The 19,118-nt window shown below is 37.4% G+C and overlaps 2 protein-coding genes across 4 annotated transcripts; both read left to right on the top strand.

Moving 5' to 3' along the window:
• Positions 1 to 349: 349 nt before the first annotated feature.
• On the top strand, positions 350 to 11,510 carry LOC145238443 (vitamin K-dependent gamma-carboxylase-like). Of its 3 annotated transcripts, XM_080101626.1 has the most exons (21): positions 350 to 416; positions 633 to 720; positions 938 to 1,002; positions 3,497 to 3,799; positions 4,353 to 4,497; positions 6,099 to 6,260; positions 6,454 to 6,619; positions 6,734 to 6,812; positions 6,886 to 6,992; positions 7,174 to 7,337; positions 7,531 to 7,702; positions 7,779 to 7,863; positions 7,929 to 8,057; positions 8,119 to 8,279; positions 8,356 to 8,528; positions 8,863 to 8,996; positions 9,056 to 9,200; positions 9,873 to 9,924; positions 10,368 to 10,490; positions 10,775 to 10,882; positions 10,982 to 11,510. In XM_080101626.1, exons 6-21 carry the CDS (start codon positions 6,107 to 6,109, stop codon positions 11,043 to 11,045), a joined length of 2,016 nt encoding a protein of 671 aa, XP_079957752.1. In that variant the 5' UTR covers positions 350 to 416; positions 633 to 720; positions 938 to 1,002; positions 3,497 to 3,799; positions 4,353 to 4,497; positions 6,099 to 6,106; the 3' UTR covers positions 11,046 to 11,510. The 3 variants fall into 3 exon arrangements, with proteins under 3 accessions (XP_079957752.1, XP_079957751.1, XP_079957750.1); XM_080101625.1 differs by lacking the exons at positions 350 to 416; positions 633 to 720; positions 938 to 1,002 and having other exon boundaries at positions 3,142 to 3,799; XM_080101624.1 differs by lacking the exons at positions 350 to 416; positions 633 to 720; positions 938 to 1,002; positions 3,497 to 3,799; positions 4,353 to 4,497 and adding an exon at positions 4,609 to 5,326.
• Positions 11,511 to 11,883: 373 nt separating this feature from the next.
• Positions 11,884 to 18,727, top strand: LOC145239075 (inhibitor of apoptosis protein-like). Its single transcript, XM_080102361.1, has 11 exons — positions 11,884 to 12,036; positions 12,099 to 12,401; positions 12,465 to 12,629; positions 12,683 to 12,859; positions 14,074 to 14,184; positions 15,237 to 15,369; positions 15,645 to 15,757; positions 16,404 to 16,724; positions 16,960 to 17,059; positions 17,126 to 17,416; positions 17,602 to 18,727. The coding sequence occupies exons 1-11, from the start codon at positions 11,952 to 11,954 to the stop codon at positions 17,936 to 17,938; spliced, it is 2,136 nt and encodes a 711-aa protein (XP_079958487.1). The 5' UTR covers positions 11,884 to 11,951; the 3' UTR covers positions 17,939 to 18,727.
• Positions 18,728 to 19,118: the final 391 nt, after the last annotated feature.

Genomic DNA, 19,118 nt, shown 5'->3' with positions numbered 1-19,118 from the left:
TTGCATAACATTCAGAAATTGGTAAGTAACTTAAACCCAATGCTGTTTAAAGATATGGTTAAATTAGTAAATGAAACTTGGATACTGTGTGTTGCTTTTTACATTTTTTACATGCCACACCGTGTGTCGGTCAATTTAGTTGCAGCTAATTTATATAACTTGAGTATTTTTCCTGTAAACTGGTGCTTGACCGTAAATTGCCAAATAAGATATCCCACCAATAAACTTAACTTTGTTAAATGTATTCGTTGTGCTTTTTTGGAGAAATTGAAAACAACTGGTTTACAAGCATACCAGTTATGCGAAGTCTGTTTATTTAACAAAGCTTTGTTTTGCAGTCTACAAAAGCAAAACATTCGATTTTATGAAGTATGTTGTTGATTACATTGTTACGAAAACAATGGCAAGCATCAAAGGTTAGACTTCATGTAAATTATGAATGGCGCTTTTGTCATGAATGTTGTAGGTTAATTCGGACTTTTAACTATAGTTTGCGTATAACCTTTTAATTTCCAAATCTTTCGACAACTATAGTTGCTTATAAGCTGACACGAATCGATGTGGCATATGTGTTTTTTATGCTAAGTTTTTCGTTATCGTTAACTTGTGGATTATATTACTACCTTTTTCAGTTCAAATGCATAGAAGCTCTGGAAGTGGCTGATGTTTATCCGACAACTCTAAAAAACACGTTTATCCGGCAACTCTAAAAAACTCAAGGTAATGTGTGTAAGATTGAGATATGACAGCATTTTGATTTTTTCCTACAGAGTTTGTGGTGAGCGAAAAACAGAACTCTGCACTTCGGAAACTAATAGTTTTTAAACACGTGTTAGGAAATATCATTTTGAAACAGTTCATACATTAAAAAATCTGGGTAGATATTTTTAAACTAAAATAACAGCAACTATAACCAACTAGTTGTTTTTCGTTTCAGATCCAACAAATCAAAAGTCATCGACACTTCGAGATTATGCGAATCATGGATATCCTCAGAACAAAGTGATGTTAACTATAGGAGACGCGGTCGCGTTATAGTCAACAATGAATGCGACATTTTTTTCTAGGCAATAGCTTTAGGTTAACTTGCGTTGCGGCCTTCATTCGTCATTGTATGGTCCAGCGAATTGAAGGTCCGGTTGTTTTTGTTTTTTTGGTGCTACAAATTAGGTTACGCCATGGTGTAGATACTTGTAGCACCGATAACTAGGGGTAGAGTAGACAGAATGGAGCATGGGATTTGCGTGCCACTATCCCCAAAAGTTATCGTTCTAGTTAGGCGTGGCGCGTGGCTAAATAACTTTACCTCTAAACCTAGGTTTAGAAATTCGTCGCCGTCACCCACCCAGGCCCCTAAGGGGTTAAAATTCCACCGGAGATGGGTACCGGTGCAGGCGTTCCTAGTAAACTTCGCTATCCGTCGGACAAACGAGCCGGTTGGAGAGTGGAGAGGAACGGTTCGCGAGCACGCCGGCTAAAAATACCTTAAGAGTGTTATTCCCCCATTTTCATGCTTAAACTGTCATACCTTGGGTGGGTCTGTCTCTGATGATGATTTTGATTTGGCAGTGCCTGTATGTTGGTTTGTTGTTCGCACTTAAACGTGGCTTTCTCCTGGGCACTGCCATCACTTTCAACTCTAGATCAGCGCATACTAAACGTAGGGATCTGTCGCTTGGTGTCGCACTGTTCTGTCAGTGCCGTGCATCTGTATCGGTTGAACGATCCACTATCAGTTGATTCTTCATTAGGAAGACCCTCGACTGTGGTTGGGTTGCGATGCTATGCAGATGCACAAAACATTCTTGTTGTACCGTTTACCTATGGTCAAACCCTCAGTTTGTTTCGCAGGACTTTCTCATTTTTTGAAGGTTGTTTTATGGGTTTTTGAGCTGTTTGGTGTTTACTATTTTATTTACCATGTGTGAATTATTATTATTATTTCTTGACTGATGTATTACTACACAAATGTCGCATTTATTGTTGGCTTGGCCCGGTAAGCTACCTCAAAGCAAAGTTTGTTTCATAACTTTACTTTGGGAAAGTTTCGACGGTCGGACGTTATCGCCTCAGCTTTTGTTATCATAGGCTATGTTTGGGGAGAGAAAGCAGACAGTCAGGCAAGAAAGCAGATTTTTTGTTTTTTGTTATCGTTTGTTGTCTAGTTGCGGCGGCATTATAGGTGCGCACAGGACGATAGCGACCCACTGGTATGTTTGTGTGGTTATGTCTGTGTGTTACATATTATATAAAGTGAGGTGCAAATTGCACTGAAGAAGATGAACAACCACTTTTATACCAGATGAACGAAGGAAGATGGATTTCTGGTACAGTATTACAAGTATAATGTGTCAAGAACCACACATTTAAGTTGAACACAACCAACATTGGTGGCAACATTCGAAAATTTTAAACGTTAACCACAACTAGTTTGGGTGGCAACATGTGTTATATTTTAAACATTGACGTTGAATTTCCAAACGTTGACCACCGCTAGATAGGGTGGCAACCATGACTATAGATTTAAACTTTAGCCGCAAGTAATATTGATGGAAATACGAATGTTGGTCATATAATAAACATTGGCCACAACTAACTTTGGTGGCAACAGTGACTATAGACTTAAAGTTTGGCCACAAGTAGGCCTAATATGGATGAAAATATGAATGTTGGTCCTGCATTAAACGTTGACCACGACTAACTTTGGTGGCAACAGTGACTATACATTTCAATTTTGATCACAAGTAATATTGATGGAAAAATGAATATTGGTCGTGTATAAAACGTTGACCACAACTAATTTGGGTGGCGAAAAAGAAAATTTTAAAAAGATGACCGCAACTAACCCTGGTGCCAACATTATTCAGATTGGAAATTAAAAAACTGACGTTGTTAATGTTATATTGCGTCCAGTTATTTCACATGTTTTAACTTTTTTGTTCATTCAAGTGTTTGAATCAAAGCTAGTTAAATATACTACTTGGAATTTCGAACCATAACGTAAACACAAGAAGTTAATTAGAACCGAGCCTTTCTAATGAATTTACATAGTATTTTCTTGTAAGAGGAAACAGTTGTGATATAAAATGCGTTCCTCTTTTTTTAGAGTTCAATATTTATTTTTTTAAACCTAATAAAACTGAGTTAAAAATAATGGTGTGTTGTGGGTATGTGGCAGGCTACAGTATTACAATCTTTTCTCGACGCGGCGCGAGCAGTCAGTTTTAGTGTGCATTATGCGATTGAAGGCAGGTGGTGTAGCTTTTGGGTCGCTATCGTCAAGACAGTCAGACACACATTAGCGAATTAGCAATGAGTTATGTTGATCCACTGAAATAAAAAAATCGGAAAACCAGGTGGAGGTTTGTTTAATGGAGGAACAAACATACAACACTGTTTCTGTTTACGTTGGAAATTTTCGCATGATGAAGACATCGAAAAACGCGGAACGGGCTGTTTGTTATTCCTGAACTGACACATATTTTTTGGTTTTCAGAATCGACGAAATGAAGACAATTTTCAACGAATTGGGGAAGCAAGGTGACTATCGAAATGTGTGTAACCAAAACTCACATACTTTTGTTGTACAGCAGTGGTTCCCAACCGGGGTGCCAATTGCAATGCTCAGGGGTGCCGCGAGATATTGATGTTGCAATACTGCGACCCATTCTTTACTTCAACTTTCACCCGTTAAGTGCGGCATTTATTTCTAACCGAGTTTCAGTGTGTATTAAGCTTCGCGTCTCGCAAATTTCCCAGCTCCATTCTGGAAATTCGCTTCGTGGGGAAGTCGCTGGCGGTAAGTTTATACTTCGCGGTAAGCGTTTGTTTTCTCGCCCAGGAAAAAAACAGAGTGAAAGAGGTTTCGACTCGTTGCGTTTCTTTCCATAAACAAGTTTGAATAGCATAGCGATGGAAAATTTAAGCGTAACGATGGAAATTTTAAGCTGATGCACAAGCAGATGCCTCTCGACGCGCATAAAAATTGAAAATGAACATCTTTGCGTTGGAAAGAAAGCTATTGTGCTTTTGTTGCAGTTTTCCTCGTCATACCCATGTGAGAGTGAATTTTCCGTATTAACGAATATAAAAACTAAAAAACGAGAACGACTACTTATAGTTGAGGAAGAAATGCGGGTGGTTTTATCGAATGTACCTTCACATATTATGGTACTTTGTGCAAGAAGTCAGGCCCAAATTTCACACTGACTTTTGAATAAATACATTTATTTACACGCGCTATACTGTACAACTCATTCTGTGTTGTTTCATACAGTTATTTGAAATACAGAAGCCTCATAAAATTGATCCAGTTTTGCCAGGGTGCCGCAAACTATTTATCTCTTTGATAGGGTGCCGCAAGTTCAAAAAGGTTGGGAACCACTGTTGTACAAGTATCCACAGCCACACTCCTGAAGGAGTAGCCTAGCCTATATTGGAAAAAAGATAAACAAAAAACATCAACAAACACACGAGTTATCTAATGGAAAAATTGACGTAAGTACACAGGAATGATCTTTTATCAGGCGTCTATTTTCAGGTATGATCTTTTATCAGGCGTCTATTGAAAAATAAATCGGTGTCGGTTTGCTCGTCTTGCTGCACCGCCATTTATCGAGAGATCAACCGCAATGGTTGGCACGTCGACATGGTGGAGTGACCTGATTTAGAAGTAGGACCAACTCGCAAAACCCGTGAAAAAGTATATGTGTAAAACATACAAAATTTTCCCATCAAAACGTCGATCAAGGGCGACGTCACAAATATTGGAAAAGCGGTAAATGCATCAGTCGATGACGCCCCGCAAGAGCAAGACGTTGACTGGTGTGAATACCTCGTCGCTTGCCATTGAACGCAAAAACGCGTCGCTGTCCGCCAACCGCGTCTGGTGTGAATCTCGTTTTTAACAAAAAAATATTAGCGCACAGTTTTTAACAAAGGAATACAGTTGCTGTTTTAAGTGTACCAAGGCAGAAATCTGTTTTCTTGTAATAAAGTGTTTTCGTGCTAAAGTCCAAAGTTATTTGCAAAATCGTTGCTGAGGGTAATCGACTTCAAGAAAAGAAAAACCGCGGAGGGTTTTCCCCAGTGGGAAGATTTTGCTTGCGGCGTTTTCGCCTACTGTGGAGAACAGACAAAAAGTACCAGCAAGGAAACAACTGTGACAGTCGGTATTTTCCTGCTGTGGTTGCACTTGGAATCATGACGCAAATGAAAGAACTGTTTGGATTTAATCCTAGGGAACTATTATCGTGGAAAAGCTTGGTTATTTTGCTCAATAAGCCCCGAGATGCCTCTATTTTAGCTTATGCAAGAATCGCTTATGGTAAGTGTGTTTTGCAACACCCCTAGTAAAAACCACATGCAGCCAATTTAAACATTCTTTTCTGATTGCATTGTATGACTTGTTATTCTAAAACTTTGACATTTATGGCATTAGTTTTACAATTTTTTCTTGATGTATAGTTAAACATGTTAGTGTTGTGTATATTTACATGTCAATATTATGTTACTGCTTCTACTCCAAACAATAGTTTAAGGGGTTCGGTCATCTTTGTTGGAAACAAGTATTGATATGTTTACCAAAGAACTTGTTTAAAAATGTACTGCCACAACTGAAGCATTGATTGAGTGGCATTTGAAGTTGGTTGAAAGACACTAAACCAGTGGTTCTCAAACTGTGTGTCGCGACGCCCTGGTGCGTCGTTTTAATTTTCCTAGGGCGTCGCAGAATAGTTCCGTTTCGTGGCATTTTGTTGTTGTATCAATAAACATAACTTTAATAATAAGTTTCCTCATTAACTTTTATTTGCTGGTGCGTCGCAAGTCCAGAAAACTTGTCCAGGGGCGTCACAATAAAAAAAAGTTTGAAAACCACTGCACTAAACTCATACAGGGCTTTTAGCTATACAGTAATTGCAGAAAAACACTTGCTGTTCGAAACAATTTTTATACATTTTTCAACTAGCAATTAATGTGTTTTGAATTATTGATTTGCCTTTGTAAAGCAATGACAACTGGACTGTTCATCGTTGTAAAGTACTGAAAAATTAAACATTAGGTGCTGTAATAAAACAAATTGTGTGTTTTCTGAACAGGAATATTGATGATGATTGACATTCCCCAGGAGAGAGGAATGGTTCATGTGGATGCGAGATATGGAGAGGGCACAGAGGACCTGTGCAGATTTCCTTATATTCATTCTCTTAAACCTTTAAGCTATGATTACATGGCTGCACTTTATGCTGTTTTGTTTCTTTGTAAGTGTGTTACTGTGTTGTTGTATATATCTATATTACCTTTTCATGTTCTTGTTGTTCAAATGATAATATATTTTATGTTAAACAAGCTGTTTTATAAAACATTTCAGCTAAACATAAAACAATAGCTGTCCTAGTTATGTGTTATACTAATAGGAAGTTCTACATCCTAACGAAAAGCATGTTTTTATAGGTGCTTGTGGGATCGCACTTGGTTTTATGTACAGAATCAGCTGTTTTTGCTTTGCACTTGTATATTGGTACTTTTTTATGCTGGACAAGTCTGTCTGGAACAATCATTCCTACCTTTATGGTCTTTTGAGCATTCTGTTTCTGTTGACAGATGGACACAGATACATGTACGATTTTTATACTTGTTATAGAGTACACATGGTACATTTAAAACTATTTTTTTATGTCAAGAAGGAATGGGTTTGTAGTGGTGCTATTGCAATCATACTTTTTCATTTTAGGTCTGTTGATGGGTATTTCCGGAAATCAATTCAAAACACCCATGTTCCTCTGTGGAATTACACTTTACTTAGATTTCAGGTTTGTAACTCAATGTAAAAAAACAACTGTCATGGAAATACCTTTTTATTTTAAAGCATCTTATTGATTGCAGATTTTTCTTGTATATTTCTATGCTGGTTTGAAGAAAACTGAATCCGATTGGCTGCTTGGCTACTCAATGCAAAGGTTATCAGCACATTGGGTGTTTGATCCCATCAGGTGGGTATTTTAGATTGTTGTATCTGCATAAAAGGTCTTACAGAATTTTTTGATTTTGGAACCTGCCTGTAATCCTTATGCTACAAAGTTTATGGCAGTAAAAGGGTTTTACTTAAATATACCCACACATTTAGGATTGGGTTTTGAACATTAGTTCAACTTTTGTCATTTGATTGTTTAGGTTGGTTTTGTCTGATTCTACAATGGATTATGTCATTGTACATCTTGGAGGATTTATACTTGACTTTTCTGTGGGTTTCATACTGTTTTTTGATAAAACACGATGGCTTGGATTTTTAATGTGTGGCAGTTTCCATTGCATGAATTCTCAGCTGTTTCGAATTGGTAAGACGATTCCTAATTGTTGACCTTAAACAGCATCCACTACTAATACTTTTGTGTAGTGAATTTTTTAGGCATATTAGGACACATATCTTCTTAATTTTTTTACCTGTTTGTTGGTGTTTTTTATCTTATTTAAACTGTTTAAATTAACATGTAGTTCCTATACTGCCTAAAATTTATGTGTTTATTCTAGGTATGTTTCCTTATGCAATGCTTGCTACAATGTTTGTGTTTTGCCATTGTGACACCTTCAAGCAGTTTTTAAATAGTTTTAATATTTGCTGCAATATTTTTGATACTGCCAGTGCAAAACAAAACCCATCATGCATTTATGAGCCCAAAAAGGGGGAACAAATCAAAACAAGGTGCTTTTCTTTAGTTTATTGGTGAAAAGACCTACCAATATTGTACATTTGGCCTAATGTTGTGTTGACATCATAGGTGGAAGCATGTTCTTGTTACGTTTCTAACTCTCAGCTACATATCGGAACAATTATTTCTGCCTTACTCTCATTTTATCACTAAGGTAAATTTCAGTGCTTCAACATTGTTCTTTTTGTCATATGCATTAACTGATGAATTCTGTTTCAGGGGTATAATGGCTGGACACAGGGGCCCTATGGTTACAGCTGGGACATGATGGTACACTCATTTGCAAATCAACATATTAAAGTAATGTATAAAGATAGCAGTGGAAAAGAGGGCTTCCTCAGGCCTGGGGTAAGTTAAACAACTCTAATGTTTATAGTTGCAGTTGCCTTCAATATGTTCTGTTGTTAAGGTTTTCGTGTTATCGGCCAAGAAGAGCAGATGGTCTGTGCATCCAGACATGGCTATTCAATATGCTCGTTGTGTCAGAGAAAGGTTGATTGACCTTGGCATCGATAAGCCTGAAATATATTTTGATGTATGGAAATCAATGAATGGAAGATTTCAGCAAAGGTATTTTGCAGAACTAGTGGCAACTTTTTTTGCTATTAGTTTAAGTTGCTGAAAAAAATTAATACTTTATTCGCAGGGTTTTTGATCCCTCTGTGGAGTTGGCGGGTTATGATTGGTCACCATTCAAAAAGCCTAAGTTTGTATTGCCTGTTTTGTCAGAACTGAGTGATTGGAGAACTAAGTTGCGATCACTTAAACAGGAATACAGGAATCAAACCATTGATGTTGTTTTTGTGGCTGATTTTCCAGGTACCAAACCAATCCAGTATACCTATGTTTTATAACTATTTGTGAAAATACACTTTTTTTAGTTTAATGACAACCTTTAGTTAATAATTTTATTGGTTTTGTCAATACCATATGAAAAAATAATTAAGCTCGGAGCAAACATACTATTGAAATTGAAGACCCACGCTGTAGTGAGTGCAGTGAAATCAAGAGAAAGTGCATTTCCCATTGAAACTATAGAGTAACACATTGAAACTATGTGGGTTGCACAATGGTAAACTACAAACAGTCAAACAAAAAATCCAAATGTAAACTGTATACATAGATGTAAAGGCGAAAAACTTTGCTCTGACAGGTATGTCTCTGAACAACTTCGTGCAGGAAGATTTCGGTAACGCGTCACTGGAAGTGCTTCAGGGCGAAGTTTCGGTAAAGTTCGACGCTCAGGCTGGTGATGAAGTCACTCTGAAAGCAGGCGAAAAAATTCGGGTAAAGGTTGATTTCTTGAACGAAATCCAAAACAGGTAAAAACCCAACCGTTCTTAAAGGTTCCCGCTGGCGAATTCCACACCGTTCTCACCACGTCCAAAACACCATCCTGCTATTTTTACACGTATGAGAACACCACGGCTGCTGCGCTAAACGAAAAGGTGAAGGACTTGAGAAAGAAGGTCAACTCTGCTGAGAGTCCAGGTTTGTCCAGCGGTGGATTTTACGTGACAATTCGCATGTATGTGCATATCAAGGTTTTGGTAATGAGCTCATAATGGTCTGTAATCTTTCGTCACGTTCACTCAAAAAGCCCCTGGTGCTTAAACAACTTACACCAGTATGTGAATTGTCTACAAGCAGTTGTGAGGTTTCGGTTCGTTTTCAACAACCCATACTTGCTATTTTCTGACGACGATTGTATGTGATCACAACCATAACAAGCGATCATATGACAGCAACCTAAACTATAGGTCTCCGGACATTGTGGATTTTCGATTCTGGTTTGACTTTTATTTGAATAAAACGAGCTTGAGTTCACAATCGACATTATTTGTTTGTCGCAAATGTTTTCTTACCAAAATTTTTGGGCTGACTTTGGGCTTTGTGTTGAATGCTAGGTCATTATTGGTTTCGGGTTTGTATTTTCACTTCAGGCTTGCTTTATACCTAAATTTTGGACCCAAAACGCAGTTTCACCTCTGGTTCGGTGATACTAGTAGTTAGAATTACTGAAAAAAATGTGGGTTGTGATTCATGGCAGCGTGCGAATAAAATACCTTTACTGTTATTGATTGTAAAAAGTCAAGACATAAGTTTGATAACTATACATTTTTGCCGCCATTTTTGAAATAAACTGATGACGTATTTTTTCAGCCATTCCATGGATTTCCCCGCAAGGAAATGACGACGATGCAGCGGATGAGATGTAAGTTTACGCACAGCTGACGTTTGTCACGTGTTGAAGCCCGACTATCTGATTTGATTAACTTAGCTTTGTTTGAACGGAAGTGGTCTGTCTGTTCATGTAAACTAATGGCGCGTCGATATAGTATAGAATGCAATGAATGTGTGCATGTAAACTCCCTTCATGTAGAGGTTCATGCATGTAAGAAAGGCCCATCTATGACCTATTCCACACAACTGGACAGCTATCATGCAAAACAAACATATCGCATACCTTACGGATCGTTATATTTTATGACTAGATAAAACATATTTTTATGCCCTTAAAACGTAAGCAGTGGGCCTTGATACCCTTTCACACCTTCTATATGTATATAGTGGCTACCCTCCCCTTTTTTGCCACGGTAATTTATGCTGTGTTTTGTGTTGCCGCTTTGACATGGATAGGTATGTATACTTTTAAAGGGTAGTTGACGAATTTCAACGCCAAGAGATGGAGAGGACCAAAAGAAAAGAAGAAACTCAGCGAAGTTTTGGCGAAAAAGCAGCTTTGTTTGCTCTGAAGAAAATTGGCGTTTTTAGGCGAAGGTGATCTGTACTTTTCATAAAAATACATCTTCACAAATTAATACGATTTCTCGTGTCAAAAAATTGCCACAATGAAACTAACATACCTAGTGTCTTGCAGATGCCGTGAACTATATCGGCATAAATTTGCTAGTTTTTCCTCAAGCTGTATAGATGAAAACAAGCATCATGTTGTTTTTGCTACTGAAAAAGGCCGTGTCCAAACAATCTTTCTTGGAAAATGCTAAAAACAGTTTCTGACTTTGGTTGATGGCTATTAACAGTTTTTGCCTTAACTTTTACAGCTATCTTCTGGCCGTATACAGCATCAGAAACATAGTTTTTGGACGCCCTGATATTAGGCAACTGGCCAACGAGATGGAATACATCGATTCTTGGAACGCCAATATCAGGTAGCTTTATTTATATTTGTCATTTCGGCATAACACTTTCACTTAGCGAAATATATATTTTAAGAAACTAATGTCCAATTTTTTTTCTTTTGTTTTTAGAAAGTCGTGGGGTCGCGGAAAAGAAGATTCGGTCGAAGCTTCGAACCAGAAAACCGAGTTATGACGAGAATTTACTTTGTATACTGTATGTTTTAATGATCTGTTGTGCTTATTCGCCTATTGTGTTCATAATCATGAGTAATAAAATATCCCGAATGTGCAGTGTTGTTGTTTTTAGAAGTGTATTTACTTGCTACCAAGGCCATAAAAACCTCTTGCACTTTCGTTTTCATAATCAGCAATATCCATTTAAATCTTTTATTTCGTGCTGATTCAGTTTCATGACGTAATTGTTTGTACACAAGTTATTTGTGCTTTATTTGCTAACACGTAATCTTTTGTGCTGACGCTATAGTCTTGTTTTGCTGACTCTGTGGCGTTTATTATTTGTTTAGATGTTGCCAGGGTAATGTCAGCTGACTGTAAAGATTGTACCATATCGAAATATCTTACCTTGCATGCTTCCATTTATTTTGTGGTTAATTAAACGGAGTGATGTATTCGCAATAAAATTGTGTCTTGAATGAAATATGTGTAAATAAGTGTCCATTGTTGTACGAATGCTATGGTTTGCATACATGAAACAAATACATTACTACATGGATGAAAAGCATAAACATTTTGTGAGTATTGGGGAAAAAATCAATTCCAGTACAGGAATACTTTCCAAAATCTCACAGGAAAATTTGTTTTCAACGTGGCCTTAAAGGGGAAGTCCCCAACTCGTCATGTGACAATGACGCGGCGTTTTTCACTTACGCTCTCGTTTCTCGCTTGCTTTTTTCTTTTTTAAACTCTCTCGATTACATCACCTGAAGTAACAGCTTGCACCATTTGGGCGTAATTTCAACTATAAAATGCTCCACGCAATCACTTCCAACATTACAAATAACCAGTGTCAGTGGAGATTCAATACTGCACTGTACGGTGTACTGCAATATCCGAAACTTATCGATCAAACCAAAGCACAATGGACGACCAAATTGTAACAGATGGTCGTAATATTTCGCTTGGTAGTGATGCGCCAGGTCAAAAGAGCTTCTACATACCACCAGGTTCAACAAGTTATATTAGACAGAATGTCCGAAATAACATTTTAAACCTCATATTCGAGCAGGAAACAAGGAACGCGAATCATACCGAGTTTCAACGTTTTTGAAGTTTTCTAGAAGCAATGTACAAAATCCATATCAGTTGGCAGAAAACGGATTTTATTACACTGGTTACAAGGACAGAGTCAAATGTTTCAGGTGCAGTTTACAGTTGTACACATTTATTTTCATTTACTATACAAGTTGTGATTTTAGCTGCGGCCAATGCGTACAGGATTGGATTGCAAGCGACAACCCAGCAGATCGACGCTGGCACCAAAATGATTGCGACTTTGCAAATGGAGTTGATGAAACTAACGTACCGCTAAGTACGACGTTTAAATTACCATACTTGGTGTGTCTAGCTTGCTTGCTTTTTAAATCTTTTTCAGACGCATTATTTCGCCAATTACGTCCAATACCTGCTTCTTCACCCACTGATCATGGGAGACTTCCCACGCAGTCTGTTGAAATACAACCTGGAGCACAAGAACTGACTCGTGAAGATGGCAATCAACCCGCCTCTGCGCGAGGTTTATTTGCGCCACATCTTTTGTGATATTGGCGCAATTCCTAACGAAACTGTGTCCATTTTCTATTTTCATCCCAGTTCCCCACAGCTCCCGCGATTCTGGGAATCTTTTTCCTTGTTTGGAACCTCGAAATCCGGCAATGCGGGATGTAAAATCCCGTGAGCAAACCTTCATTAAAAATCACCACAACTGGCCTTCACACAGGATTCGAGCAACTCCAAAGCAGATGGCAGAGGCTGGACTATTTTACCTTGGTAAGTTTGACTCTAGCACCAACAAACGTGATTTATGTATTTTTAAACGTAAACAGGTGAAAGAGATCGGGTAAAATGTTGGTACTGCAACGGTGGTTTGCAGAACTGGCATAGGAATGATGATCCATGGAGTGAACATGCCAAATGGTTTCCAACGTAAGTTCATTTTAAACACTTTCCCCTGAATAAAAATTACCCAGATCTTTTAATAGGTGTGAATTCCTGTTGCAACACAAAGGCCCACAATTCGTCCACAATATTGTTGCCAAGTTTCCAAACTTAAATAGGCCTGAACCAAGAACCTAGTTCACGGAAATGCACATTGTTCCTTAATTTGATACAAAAAAACACAACATCAATGATCAGAAAACAAAACCGAAAATAGAGATCGTCGTATGTGCAGTATTCAATCGAATCATTTTTTTTACTTTAATTTCTATAAATCTGAAGTTTCTTTTCTATTTAAAAATGACGTTACTTTATTATTTATGTAAATGTTTTGACTATCTACTGAGTATGCTTGTTGATATCTTGATCCGTATTTCCTGTTTTATCTTTTATTTTTTATTTAGAACCATTGTTTATATTACATATACAGTTTTACTCAACTAATGCTGACCATATTTTTTCCTCTTTATTACACATTTAAATTTAAACGTTTTCTTTGCTACTCGAACCATTTATAGTGTTGAAGTTAAAGAACGCTGCATTACATAATGTTTTCTTGAATGATTTTCTCCTATGCGATTAACCAGCAATAAAACAAGTATTTTTAACGTTCTCTCAAAATATTTACCACTGGAGCATGACAACGTATCGGGCTCAGCTGATCGACAGACGTTTTACGTCGCGCTCGCAAAGAGAATAGAAAGAGAAAGGAGCACGCTCATGCTGTATAATGTTGCCATATTCATTTGTTCATTTCTTTAGTTGCAGTAAACTTTTAAATCAAGTTTAAGTCATGCATAACACCTGGCATGGAAAATAAATGGAAAAGTTTTCATTCCGCGATTTCCGGCTCATTTTTCCAGCGGTTTCGCGGTATCTCGAGATTACACGTGACGTTTCTGACGTCACAATGCTGTCTGGCTATAAATACGAGGGCGCTTTTAGCGTGAGCATACAGACGCGAACCTCAACGTAGCGAAACGAGCTTGAATAGTAACGTAGCAACGTGAAAACAGCGTGAGCTTATACAAATACGTATAATACAGACGTTTTATCTGCCAAGCCAAGTTGTTCTATGTTGAATATCGAAGTTGATGGTAGGGTTGTAGAAAGCGGACGCGACCCACCAGGTCAACGCAGTGCTTATATTCCGCCAGGTAAATAATACAACTTAATATATTATGTCGACGAACATGATCGCCAAACCAAGTATTAAAGCTTTTTTCATAAAAAGAACAAGTTAAAACTAAATTTAAAGTATAGAGGCAAAAGATTTTATTCTACATGTGTTCACGTTGGCACTACTCCGTTTACAACAGTTGTAATTGTTTTCTGCAGTGTGATGTTTTATTTTGTTACGATTGATTGAAACACGTAATTGGAGTTGAACACTTTAAACGGAGTTTTGACTTGTGCCATCACATTTTAATGCATTTCATCAGGTACAATGTTCTCTTGTTTGAATTGGCGTCATGTTTGTCGTCGCATGTTTTAAGCTTCTGTTATCGTTTTTTACCCAACTGTTTTAATTAGTAATAATTTCATGAGAAACAGACATGCCAATACATATGTATACATAATGTGTAAAGTATGACGTTCCGATAACTTTGTTTTTTGACATGTGTATTAGTTTGTATGTTTTTGTCATTTGATGTAAGGTTGTATGGGGCTTCGGTTCGGACTTTAGTCAAAAAGAAACAATCTTAGTTCGGGCCTAACTTTTCCGTCATATTGTATTTTAACGCTGAGTAATTAAACTTTCGGGTCTAATTACTTGCTTTCAAAAAATCGTGCTAGGGCCGGGTTTCTGGCTTGTTCTTTAAGGCCGCATATAACTTTGATTTGTTGTGTATAGTCATTTAAACGTTAGAGAATTCTAAACCGTAAATCGACACATTTTTGATATTCTGTTTATTATAATATTCCTAAAGAACGTGTTCTAGACTGATATCCTGAAATGACCAATTTAACTTTTTACCCACTGTGTTGATGTTGTTTGTTGCATAAATAATTGGGAAATTGTGAACGTGACACACATAATGTAGTGCGTCGAGCGCTTAGTTGGCAAACCCTTGCGTCATCTTGAGTTTGGGTGTCGTCAGCAAAACATGACGCAGCACAAACGTATTTTTTGAACTTTGACTCGTGTCCATTCAAGAACAATATTCGTCATAGGAAATGCAATGTAATCCTTTTTGATTGTTTTAAGGTGACACATTTCGAGAAATTTATCGACTCACCACATTTGCGAAATTTCCGGAGTTTTCCCCTGTAAACCCGTGTGCACTTGCCAAGCATGGATTTTTCTACACCGGATACAAGGACCGTGTGAAATGCTTTCAGTAAGTTAGTTCATTTCCCCAATGACCTGTATGCGACGTTGCGTATCGTCTCGCCCACATTTAAATTTAACCCACTTGCTTTGGACTAATTATATCGGTTGTCAAAATAACAAATGGTTGAACGTGGGCGTTCCTTTCAAAGCTATTGTGTTTCGCCTGGATTGGCATTTAATGACTTTAAGCCTTATGTGCAACATGGTCTGCATGAACGCTTCAGGGCTGATCCCAGTTATGAATTAAGTTCATCTTATATGTAACTTGTCATTTATTTGTAGGTGTGGTTTGACTGTGGAAAACTGGGTTGTTGGCGATGACCCAACATGGGAAAGATGGCACGCCGAAGACTGTCAGCTAATTGCAGGCGAGAGCACCGACAACGTTCCGATTGGTAAGTTAAAAAACCCAAATAAGACTTTTATGAGCATTTGCACGTGATTAAACGTAAGACAAACAAGGGCAGGTGAAAAAGCTTTAAATATAAAGGCTTAACGGAGCTATTGCCCCGCCTGTATATGACGTCAATATCTACTAACCGTATATATATATGTCTATATCTGTCTCGCTATTCATGTCATGTGACCTGACCAACATAGGCATTTACGCGTAACATATTCTGTGGCATTCACGTGTGGAGAATTGCTTGGAAATGCTAGGTACTAAACTACTTCTATATAAGCTGTTGGTTCCAGGCATAATATCAAATTTAAAAAGCCCCTTCAGCAATTGTATTTTTATACCGACGGTTCGACGTCGTATACAGGTCACCATATTAGGGTAAATAACAGTAAGTACGCCTAGCAGCAGTTCATTAGCAGCAGTTTCAGTTCTACACCAGCACCGAAAGCAACAAGACATCTATACTATTGGTGGTGGTGTAACGAAGTTTCATATCGATACAAAACTGGTGCCGTCCCAATATTATCTTGAGTTTGCATATGAATGAACCGAAATCTGATTGACTGATTTCGCCCAAGATTTCCCCGCGTTCGTACGCAAATGAATCATTTCCTTTCATTATATTACTTCCTGATTAGGTGGAAACCCACTACGTCAGACACGAGAAACAACAACAACAGAAAATCGGCAAAGTAGAAGTCACGAAGTTAGACGCGATTTAAACCCAGCAGTCTCGACTTCCTCGACGTCAGCACAAAGGGTCAGACCTAGATCAATAGAACGACCAAGGGAAGTTGACGAAACCGAGAACCTTTTCCCCTGCGCTGATCCGGTAAACCCCCACATGAGGAACAGAGCACACAGGTTACAAACGTTTGTCGATAATCTGAGAAATTGGCCTTCACACCGAATCGCAGCAACACCCGAACAAATGGTCGACGCTGGACTTTATTATCTTGGTAAGTGGCTTACGGTTTAAAGTTGTAAGTTGGGCTTTTTGGGCCTGATTTTACACTCATTTTTGCCGCATTTTTACCAACTTTCGGGTATTTTTAAGACCTTGCTTTTTTAAAACAATCATCTTCGGGCTGGGTTTCGGGGTTTGGGCCCCAATTCCTGTCTAATTTTGCGAAGCATCTTAATCAAAACTGAATTATCTTTGGAAAATTTGATATCATTGTTTGTCATTTTTAGGCGAGAGGGATCGAGTCAAGTGTTGGTATTGCAATGGAGGTCTTCAGAATTGGGACAGGAATGATGATCCATGGTTTGAACACGCAAAATGGTTTCCAAGGTAAGATTTCACTATAAGCTGACACACAAAATTCTTCATCAATTTAATTTATTTTAATTTTTTCAGTTGCGAGTTTTTACTTCAAAAGAAAGGACCAGCTTATGTCCACAACGTTGTGGCCCAATTTCCCAACCTCAACCGACCAACACCAGTTAATAGTGCAAGTGCTCTCAATCTGCCACAAGTTGCATCCGGTTTGCAGAGGTCAAGATCAAACATGCCAATCATTGTTGATCCGAGAGAAGAAGTAAGAAAACGGGAAAGAAAAGTTGATGAAGAGATGCGAAGATCGTCATTTGTGGAAGAAGCCAAGACCATGGGTTTTAGCGAAACGGAAATTCGTTTTGCAATGTTGAGGTAAATATCTAAATAAAGCACCAATGTTAAGAAATGAAAAACCAATTCTAGCTGGAGATTTTCCTTGGCTTTTGTTTTGGTGAAAAGGTTTATCGACAAAACATTTGGTAACGTTTTAAGAATTTGTCTGTTTTCATATAGAATTATTTTTTGGTGTTTAAATTTTTTCATTTTATTTCTTGCAGGAGGTTTGAAGAAGCTGACGCCCCATATCCCAGTTTCGAAAGTATGGTGAATTACATGTTGGAAAATCAAGGCCAAATTCCCACATCAAATCAGGCCTCATTGTCAGAAATTCCAACCGCCTCTAGTTCCTCAGCAAGCGGCGAAACGTCAGTCGCGCAAGAGCTACATAATCTTAAAAAACTTAGATCTTGTAAAGTGTGTGAAAGATCCAATGCCTCAGTTGTGCTACTTCCCTGCGGTCATCTAGCAACATGCGCTAACTGCTCAAAAGATTTACGCCACTGCCCTATTTGTAATTCCCTTGTGCGTGAAGCTATTAATTCCTTTATTGTTTAATTTTGTGCCTATAAATCGTATGTTAGAAAATTTGCCACGATGATATTTTATCATACAACCTCAAAAAAGTGAAAATTCAAACATTTAAAAAGGTGCAAGTTATGTTTTGTAAATTTTGTATCTTATCTTATTACTTTACGTTTATTGTCACTATTCCAAAAGGTTACACCTATAAATCATCAATTCCTTAATTGTTTAATATGTGCCTAAAAACGAATGTTAGAAAAAAGCCACGATAATAGTCTCGTACAACCTTAAAAAAGTTCATGTGTGTAATTTTGTATATTATTACTTCACGTTTATTGTCACTATTCCAAAACGATTTTACCAATAATTCATCCTGACGGTAATTTAACAAAACAGTTATGTTTTTAACACCTTTGCTGAGATTAAACACGAGATTACGTTTTTAACATATTTTCTGTTCATTTTTATGCTTTCTGTAGCTTGATTCGTAAAAGTTCACTTTCTGTAGTCAAAATAAGGTGTCGTTTGTGCAGCATATGCAATTTACCCTTTTTTAAAAAAAATACGACAAAAAAGAAAACAAAAAAGTTTTTTATAAATATGCACTTATCCCCAATTTCACAGTGTAATACCTGTCGATATTAATAGAAAATTAGGCAATTTGTTTTCATTTTTATTATTTTTAATTTATTTATTCATACTTTTTGATATGTCTGTGTGTAAACGTGCGCCAAAGAAATGCAAAAAGTTCCTTTTTGAACTCAGCTACCTTTTTCCTGTTGTGCTATATGACTGCGTTGCACTAATATATTTATTTAATCAATTTACACAATGTCATTTTTCAAATACAACATGTAAAAATCATTACAGTTTTATATTTTCTTAGGTCTTGTTTACAAACAGTTTCTTAAGTTTTGTATACTGATATATTTTAAACATAGGTTTATAGAAAGAAAAACGTTTTTTTCTTCTTAAAAGTGAGTAAAAATGTTCATGATTGTGGACGTTTGCAAGAGACAGAAATCTTTTTAAGCATCCAAAGTGTTGTTACGTCGTTAAGCTCGTCGAGGCTACAAACATTTCTTCTTACTTTCAACCCTGAGTAAGAGGGTTTTTACTACAAGGGGTGTGTGATTTCACACTGTGAAAGTCTTTCTTACAAACTACTATTACTTCAATGTTTTGATGCGATCGTATTACATGTTAGGTCGAG

Source organism: Phallusia mammillata, chromosome 7 (assembly GCF_965637545.1).
Source record: "Phallusia mammillata chromosome 7, kaPhaMamm4.hap1.1, whole genome shotgun sequence".
Lineage (NCBI taxonomy): Eukaryota > Metazoa > Chordata > Ascidiacea > Phlebobranchia > Ascidiidae > Phallusia > Phallusia mammillata.
This window is presented reverse-complemented; position numbering and strand designations above follow the sequence as displayed.

Coding starts and splice junctions, on each gene's coding strand:
- LOC145238443 (XM_080101624.1), top strand. CDS start 5,203: ATGACGCAAATGAAAGAACTGTTTGGATTTAATCCTAGGGAACTATTA. Junction 6,993..7,173: donor TGGGTGTTTGATCCCATCAG/GTGGGTATTTTA, acceptor TTGATTGTTTAG/GTTGGTTTTGTCTGATTCTA. Junction 8,997..9,055: donor AAGCAGGCGAAAAAATTCGG/GTAAAGGTTGAT, acceptor CCGTTCTTAAAG/GTTCCCGCTGGCGAATTCCA.
- LOC145239075 (XM_080102361.1), top strand. CDS start 11,952: ATGGACGACCAAATTGTAACAGATGGTCGTAATATTTCGCTTGGTAGT. Junction 12,402..12,464: donor TGAAACTAACGTACCGCTAA/GTACGACGTTTA, acceptor AATCTTTTTCAG/ACGCATTATTTCGCCAATTA. Junction 12,860..14,073: donor GGCTGGACTATTTTACCTTG/GTAAGTTTGACT, acceptor CGTATAATACAG/ACGTTTTATCTGCCAAGCCA.